This window comes from Myotis lucifugus, unplaced genomic scaffold (genome assembly GCF_000147115.1).
Source record: "Myotis lucifugus unplaced genomic scaffold, Myoluc2.0 scaffold_21, whole genome shotgun sequence".
NCBI classification, from domain to species: Eukaryota; Metazoa; Chordata; class Mammalia; order Chiroptera; family Vespertilionidae; genus Myotis; species Myotis lucifugus.
Window position 1 is genome coordinate 996688 of NW_005871069.1, and position 9092 is coordinate 1005779.

Here is a 9092-nt window from a genome sequence, read left to right on the forward strand (position 1 = left end):
TTTTTATGCCTGCCACAGAATGGCCATTCACAAAAGAAGGCTCATTGTTTCTCATACAATGCAGAAAAGATTGTCCTGTTTTTAGCTTTTAAACCCTTTAGTTGGTTTATTTACAATCAAAACACACTGGAAGGGCTTCCCTAACTTAATACATTAATGGGAATTAAATAAAAAGTATGAATTTGAATTGCATTTAAATGCAGTTCAAACATGGAATGCTGATATGTGATTTTAAAAAAAAAAAAAACAAAAAAAAAAAAAACACAAGTTACTTTATTTCTTTAGGGAAAATTCCAGAATTGTTGGCTGCAGGCGTGGTTGATAATGTGACCAAACTTGTGCTAGTTAATGCCATCTACTTCAAAGGAAACTGGCAGGAGAAATTCAGTAAAGAGTCCACAACCGATACACCTTTCAGATTGAATAAGGTGAGGTGATGTAATTATAAAATTGCTCTTTGCTCTAAGAGAATGCAGATAATAATGTGAGTGACTTGGTTTTTTCAACTGTTCAGAAAGACACAAAAACAGTGAAAATGATGTATCAGAAAAACAAATTTCCATTTGGCTACATCAAGGACCTTAAGTGCCGGGTGCTGGAGCTGCCTTACCAAGGCAGGGACCTCAGCATGGTCATCCTGCTGCCAGATGACATCGAGGATGAGGCCACAGGCCTGAAGAAGGTAACGACTCCCACTCTCATGCTTCATGTTTCCTTTGGTTAGATGTGTTCTGTCTGTGTGTATGTTGTGTGGTAGTAGGTCATCAATGTTTGCTACTCTGAAGCCCTAAGATTAACTTTTCAGGGACTGTCAGTGAATAGTTGTGGTGGGGAAATCTAAGAATCTATATGAAATGTAACATGTCAGTGGCAGCTCACAGGAATTTTCTTAAGTGAACTTTAGAGGAAAGTTCAGTAAAATTAGAATTTTTTTATTAAAACAAAATTATTAAAATTAAAAACCCCAAAACATTTATACTAGGTAGCTTCAACTTGTACAGTGAGAGCCCATTATAACACTGCTCATTATAATCACAATTCATATAGACTGTGAATTAAATTTCCAACAGCTACGTGGTAGAAAAGACTCATATGACACACCAGCTCGAGAGTTAAGCCTATTTTCTCATATGAACTTTGTATGATGTTTCTATTTTATTTCAGTTAAAGGCAAAGACATTTCTTGTCAGGCTAGGACTAGGCAAAACTGTAAATATTATGGTTTTTCTTTAGTGTCTCTAGCCTGTTGTGTGTTTTTTCTCTACCCTCTCCCTAACCAAACTTGTTATCAGGAAGAGGTCCAATATTAATTATTGGCATGTATAAAGTATGTTTTAAAATCAGTATGTTCCTTCTTTTAATTGTATTTTCATATTTGTCTCTTCTCTGATTATAAAGAGAAAATCTCCAGCCTCATAAAAGAGATAATCAGCATCAGTAGAACAAGGGGAATGATGGGTGCATTCTAGTCCAATAGTAGTAGTAATAGGGTAATGATAATAGCTGACATTCTTGTGGCACTAACTAGTACTGTGTGCCAAGTGCTTTGCATACATTAAATCATTTAATGCTCACAACAATGCTATAAGGTAGGTACTATTATTAACCTCTCCCAATTTTAGATGAGGAACTAGTCCCTTTTCTTTTTTTACCCACAAGCTAAATCTATTAGAGATTACTTCAGCACAGTGAATTCACAGATAAACACAGTGATCAGTAGGGTTCAGAATACAAGAAATAGAAGAAAACTTTTGAATTTTACCTTGCATCAATCAACCAGTTAAAGTAATAACAGCCATCATGGCCTATCACAGTAATCCAGTGTGGTAGGGGTTTAGGAAAGCCTGGATGGATGGATGGTTGGGTGGGTGGATGGATGGGTAGTTGAAGCATCTGATGTCCAAAATACCTGTTACTTGGGTCCTTGCTGGTTGGACAACAGCTCTGTTCTATTCTCACCAGTTGCTGAAAAGAAATGAATCCTCCAAATGGAATCTATTTTGGCACAAAACATGAAGGAAACTACACTGAGTGGCCAGATTATTATGACCACCCCGTCAGTACAATGAAGTGAATTAGTTATTCAAATAATAATAATAATAAAACCTTGAGAGTATTTGCTTAGGAAGTTTTCAATATTCAGTATTTTTGGAAGTGTCAATGAAGTACTGATGATGGTCATAATAATCTGGCCACTCAGTGTAATTAGCAAATGATAACATGAGTCCATTCATGTAAATAATCTTTATTGCCTTGCTTATGTGAAATAGTTCTCACCTCTTCTTTTGCCCATTCTCATTTCAGATCGAAGAACAATTGACTCTGGAAAAACTGCATGAGTGGACCAAACCTGAGAATCTGAGTTCCATTAAAGTCAACGTCCACCTGCCCAGGTTCAAGCTGGAAGAGAGCTACAACCTCAACTCTCACCTGACCAGTCTGGGTATAGAGGATCTCTTTAATAGCAGGGCTGATCTGTCTGGCATGTCAAGAGCCAGAGATCTTTTTGTATCAAAAATTGTCCACAAGTCATTTGTGGAAGTAAATGAGGAGGGCACAGAGGCAGCGGCTGCCACAGCAGCAATTGTTGCCAACTGCGCGTTTATCCCAGTGGAAAATTTTGTGGCTGACCATCCATTCATTTTTTTCATTCGACACAATCCCTCAACTAACATCCTGTTCTTAGGCAGACTTTCTTCCCCTTAGAGAATGTGGAAACCCAAGGTCAAGCTCAGAGCTGTACCACTCGCCCTTTCAAAGATACATGAAAATTATATATCTTCTGCAATAAATCTACCATCCCAAAACAAGTCTCTAACTTCTTTTGTAATGTCAGCTCTGTTGACTGTTTACACCCATTAACTTTGGCATAGGTATTTATTTTCCTTTCTTTACATTGAAAAATTCAGTGATTGCTTTTGAATGCATCAATCAGATATGTAGATTCTTTACAGTGTAGTAAATTAAGAAACAGCAGTACTCTCTTGATAGCCATGAGAAAAATTATAATACTGTAATTTATTTCACAGATAGACTTCTGGAAGCTATGATAGAGAGATAGTCATTGTTGAAGGGAGGCTTAAAAGCAGACATTCAATAGAAATATAGGAGAGCAGCCCAATTAAGTGTTGGATTATGAAGATAAATTTGCCTTGGCCAGTGTTTCTGACCCTTTGTTCTACAAGATTAGTATTCTATTATAGCCCCTCTGATTTCAAACGATTAAAGAGCTTCTTTTCTTTATCCGCCTGGTTTGTAGTTTGTGGGGGATCATAAGGAGTGAAGAAGTAAGTGTCTTATCTTAAAAGATTGTTATGGACCAATGTTCCCGAGAGTAAGACCACCAACTCCAATTAGGTCTTAAGCAGCAAGTGAGGATTTATTGAAAGGCTGGCCAGCGGCTGCCGCAGGCGTGTTCTCCTAAGACAGCGCCGACCCTGGTTCCAGGGCAGCCTTTTATTCACAAAACGGTTGGCTAAACACACACAAAGTTACCTGGGACACATTAATCAACACTGCCCCATTACCAAGGTATTTATTAATCAACTTGCCCAGTTTCTCTAGCTACTAATATCAACTTGCCCCGTTTCTCTAGCTACTAATATCAACTTGCCCCGTTTCTCTAGCTACTAATATTAACTTGCCCTGTTGCCCTAGCTATTATAAACTTGCCCTGTTTCCCAGACTACCCTCGAACATAGTTGGTTCCATTTTCCCAGTAACTGCCAACATACCTGAGAGGGACATTCAGAGGTTAAGAGATTTTACAAGGGGGGCTTAACTGTAACAAGATGCCATGAAAGTACAAAAGAGAAGTGAAGTAGGAGAGACTGTTAAGTTAGAGGGGGTGCAAAGTTCACACTGTTACCAGCTTCTTGTGTGTTTTCTGATTTCCATCATCTAGTCCAGATTGTGATAGCAGTGGGATGGCTTTATGCAATGCTGGATGGGGGAGGGGCTCTGTGATCAATATAAACCTTAGTCAAATGCACTCCTTGGAATGGGGCTTGAAATGCTGCATTTTCTTGCTCCCACAAAGCTGGTAGGCTGGCTAATAACGTTTCCTAAGATTCTGCTAGCCAGACTGATCTCAGTCCTCTACTTGTTTCTATCTGACCTCAGAAAAGACAGGACTAATGGGGTTCTTGGACTGACAATCCTGACATCCATGATGATAGTCAGTGGCTCCATGAAAGAAAAAGAACATTTTAGCAAATCTGTTGGCAAGCTTTCCTTCCTTTTTTTCTTAAAATACTTACTGGCACCTACAACATTTAACGTTGTCTTAGCTATAGGAAAAACAAGATAATCAAGTCACTGCATTCTGTAATCCTTCTCTTTGGGCTCTTATGCTAAAATCTACCCAGTGATTTAGAGTAAATTGAGCTAATCAGGAAGAAACTGAACTGCAAGGCCCCATGCAACTCTGCTCAAATCCTTTTTATATATGAGGGAACAGGCTCATGGACTATAAATAAATTATTGAAGGTTAAAACAACTAGTAAATTTTAGAGCAGAAACTAGAATTCAATAAATATTTTATGTGGAGAACATCTAATTCTTGTAATGGTGAACTAGGAGGTAACTCAGACCATTTACCAAAAAACCAAAAAAACAAACCAAGCAAGCATGAGCCCAAAGGCAAGGGAGCTGCCATAATTATGAAGAAGTACTCAGTGTTATGCCCAGATTTCAGGATCCCCAAGAAACCACACCAGGGAGCCAGCCATGTCCGATGCAAAAGCATAAGAGTCTGTATTCGAGCTAGCTCGGCTCCCCCACCTCGCCGACACAGCAGCAGGAAGCAGAGAGAGAGAACTCTGTGTGGAGAGGGGTTTTATAGGGGCGTTGGAGTAAGGGGAGGAGAAAGGACTGTGGGCCCTGCCGATTGGCCAGGCGCAAGTCGGTGTCTTGTTCCTGGGTGTGGCTAGCAGAGGCTTAGACTTCCGGGAAGAAGCTCCTTGCCAAGCACATGGCTTCCCCAAAATGGAAAACACAGGGTAAGATGGAGGGTGGAGTCCTCGCCCTTTCATTCCCCCTTTTGTCTTGGAACTTCCAGCTCAATCATGAGACTGCATTTCTATTTCACCGTTGCTAGAGGCCTGTACTGGGCACACAGAACTATCAACTGAACTATCCCTATACGCTTAACAAATGGTCCGGTGGAAGGGAAAGAAACCATTTTAGCTTTAACAACTTCTATTGAAATAGGATTTTTCTTCTTAAAATTCCTCCATGGCTATCAAAAAGCCAAATTAATATTAATTTATTTAATTTGGCCTGATGTTTGCATAAACACAACAAGAATGGTAACCGACCACCTTTGCTGGAATCTCATGGTTGAATCTTAATGTGCCCCGTAGGGCCAGGAAGCCAAGCCATCCAGCTGCCATCAGGCCTGCCTGCAGTATCTGCTGAGTTAGGTGAATCCCTCACCTGTAGCAACTCCACCTGAGCCCACGCTCCAGGCTTTAAGGCCCATCTCAGTAGCCCTCCTACCCATTGCGGCCCAGAGTGTGTGGGGGTTCCACAGGGATGCAGAGGCATCTTTACTGCTCCCCTTCTACTCTTACCAACCGCCAGTGATGGTAGGGCATGGGCCTGACACTCCAGCACCAGCCATCTTCAGGGCTTCCAAGCAGGATACCAGGCTTTTTTCGTGGCATTCTTACTGGCTTCAAGTCTTTAGAGCTCAGACAGGGCTCTTTAAAACATGATACTCCAGTCAAAGTTTTCCGTTAATAAAACCACTATTAGGAACCGGTCTTATTGAATCTATGCAAAGAAATGTATTGCCATGATTTATTTAGCATTGCCAAATTTCGGAGGAATTACATAAGGAGAAAAACATAATGATCTATTCTAAGATTTTCTGATTTTCCTTGCCAATTTCTTTTCATGGATTTAAAACAAAACAGTAACTGTTGGCATAAAATCTTCTTTCTATGCATAACCATGCCTCAGAGCTTCTATTCTAAACAGGCTTTTTTTCCAGCTTTACTACCCCTGACATGGGCATGGTGACTCAGGCCTGCAAGACAGTAGTATAGGCTGCAAACTGTTAGCTGTCTCTCAACAGAGACCAAAACCTGATGGGCACCGTTCCCTGCCCAGTTGGGCACCTGCCCTCTTGACAGCTAGGCACCCTTTACTTTTGGTGGTCACCCCACACAGTCCCCTTCCAGGACAGCCAACATACATTCAAACCTGCAAAAGAATCAAAGGTTAATATAACATATCAATACAATGAAACATAATATTGGCATCATGGCCGCTTCAGGCAGCCAAATCTTCTGCTACTAAACATGTGATCCTATAAATTGTTCTTTTCTCTTTGGAGCCATGTCCATGAAGATGCAGGCATTATCTAAGTGTATTACACAGTATTGTGGGGGCTCCTGGTGACAGGAGTGATCGCGAGTCATGTTACCAGCATCAGGCAGGTCGAGCACGCCATAGCTTGAGCTTGAGCGGGTTGCGTTGATCTTGATCAATGCTCCATTTGGTGATGCAGTCTTTCCGGGTCATGGATGGATCTGCTGACCGGACGTGAGTGTGATGGACCCAGGTCGCGACACCGTCTACCTTGAGAGCAGTGGAGGTCGTCAGCACCACAGTGTAGGGACCCTTCCAACGTGGTTCAAGGGTTTCTCGGTGATGCCTTCTGACGTAGACCCAATCTCCTGGTCTGTGTGGATGAGGAGTTGGGGTTGGGCTGGTTTCGTAGATGGCGCGGAAGCGCGGCCAAATGTCCTCATGCGCCTTCTGAAGCCCTCTCAAGGAAAGAGATAGTTCTTGCAGCAAGAAAGTCAGCTTTAAGGTTAGGAATGATAGGGGGTGGCCTGCTAAACATGATAGGTGAGCCACCCAGTCCCCACCAGTCTCCGAGTCAGATTTCTCCTTTTTTTTTTTTTTGGAGAACTTCAAAGTCCTGATGGCTTTTATGTAACCCTGTTTATTAGTTACAGCACTCTGCTTTCTTGCCTTTCTACCAGTTCCCTTTGTGGCAGAGCAGCAACCAGGCCTCTTTCAAGGGAGTGCGCTAGGAGGGGGATCAGCCCCTCCTTTGCTAGCAGCAACAGGTACCAAACCCTTTCAGTACATTTGACCAGCTTCATTCCCGCTCACTTTTACAGATTCTAAGGCCCATTGTCTTCCTTTAACCAGCAAGCCAAAGGACACTGGCCTGTATTATTTAATTCAGCACAGGCAGGGGGAAGGGCCCATGAAATCTCTGCCCTGAGGAATTGTGAGCCCCACCCTTAATGTTCCAATCAGACTAGAAAAGCCACAAATATCTTTTAAATTTACCCCAGAATTTCAAAATCCCAACCCAGCACAGAATATCACATAGCAAATCAAAGTTCCCAGCAAACAAACAGACAGAGATGTTTACAAACATCAAATAAACATTTATACTTACACCTTTTCAGTGAACAAGTATTTTTACAGTCTTGGGCTCTTGAGCAGATAACAGGAACACCGCCCAAATCCCCTGATGGGGGTCTGACAGGAACAGATGTGGGGGCCTTTCTTTCCCACATCCCAGGCAGGATTCTTGACCTATGTCTCATTCAGATAGAAATGGTTTTCATCACAAACAAACAAACAAGTCCAAAACCAAAAACCAAGAAAACCAAGGCCAGAAGTACCCTCTGACGTTTCAGGGGTACCAAGGAAGGAGAAGTTAGGCCGGGTCCAGCCCTTCTCACAATCCACCGCCAGTGACCAGTCCCAGCTCACTGGCCTACCATCCATTCAACATTTCTCTTTCCTCCCATCACACTAAAGCCATGCTTTCCAGTTAGTTAGAACTTTTAGCCTTAATTTTTAGGTGACATGTAAATAATTAACATTCCTCAGATTAGCAATACATAAAAAACAAAGATACATATTTAAGAAACACATCATCTAGAGTCCTTGGGTAACATAGGTTAAACTTAGGCATGTCCTGGGTCTCCAGAACACTGAAGTGGAGCCCTCTAAGACCAGTATGAAACCAGTTTCTACCTGAACCTTTAATTGTATTAGTTTAAAAATAAATCTGCGATGCAAGCATACTTCCTGAGATGATTTGAACTTAAAAGTTTTAAGTTTAGCTATTCACATGTAAACTTGACTATCAACTTCCTGGTGGTACTTGCCTCAGGGCGGGAAATTTCAAAAGGGCTATTTTAAATCGCCTTGGGAAACCAGCCTCCAATTCTTTGTCAGGTTCATTTCTGCCACTTTTAAGGCCAAAACAGTCTCGGGTTTTTATTCTGTACACAGCAAAAGGTCAAGTCCAGCTCAAAACTATGCGCACTCGTTTTTAAACTGGCCTTTTCCCCTTACATGTGCACAGAAATCCCGGATGCATTTTAAAACTTTTCAATTCTTGGGGAGGGGGCGTCTATATTGGATCTTCCCTTCCCCCACATCTTAATGCTAGGGGAAGGGCGTGTCTACCCCTCCCTCCACCAAAATAAACTTTTTAATGGCAAGAAAAGAGACCTTAAACTTTCAGAGCTTTAAATCTTAGATAGCAAATTAAATACTTAGCATTTTTCAAATCAATACTTTTACATTTAAGGATACATTTAACTTCTATCATCTAGCTGGGGTGATCCACAGAAAGGGCCCGGCTCGCGTCCAGAGTCGCCACCGCCGCCGGCCCCCCGGGTGTCCGGACCCGCGGGCCCCACGGTCCCCGCGGGGGACGTTCCCCCAGACCTGACGCCGCCGGGGGCCTCGCCGCTCCCCCCCCCCACCGCAGGTCCGCTGCTAGGCGCTGGCCGAGGTTAGGCGCCTCACGGAACCGGGGCCCCGGGGGGTGGGCCCCAGGGGGGAAAAAACACGGGGATCGCCCCGGCCGGGGGGCGAACCCCAGCAGGGGGGGACCGGACTCCCCCACCGAGCTCCCCCAGGGTGGGAGCGCCAAACGGCACACACAAAGAACCAGCTGAGTTCAATCCCCAAACATCCGTTCAGAAGTCCACCGAAAAGAACGTGCCTAACCCCGGAATATTTAATGGGGGCTATAAAAATATATCCCTTCCACATCCATGGAAAACCACTTAGAAAAAAGGGCTTTACCCCCAATCCTATAGAAA

At 42.8% G+C, this 9092-nt stretch overlaps 1 protein-coding gene across 4 annotated transcripts in view; it reads left to right on the forward strand.

Moving 5' to 3' along the window:
- The window catches only part of LOC102429365 (leukocyte elastase inhibitor-like), a 77197-nt gene extending 74390 nt beyond the window's left edge, over nucleotides 1-2807 (forward strand). For all 4 annotated transcript variants that reach the window (XM_023751402.1, XM_014453131.2, XM_023751401.1 and 1 more), the window contains 3 exons: nucleotides 286-428; nucleotides 515-682; nucleotides 2305-2807. In XM_023751402.1, the coding sequence (XP_023607170.1) occupies nucleotides 286-428; nucleotides 515-682; nucleotides 2305-2706 (713 nt within the window). In that variant the 3' untranslated portion in view covers nucleotides 2707-2807. The remainder of the gene's footprint in view (nucleotides 1-285; nucleotides 429-514; nucleotides 683-2304) is intronic.
- The last annotated feature ends 6285 nt before the right edge of the window (nucleotides 2808-9092 follow it).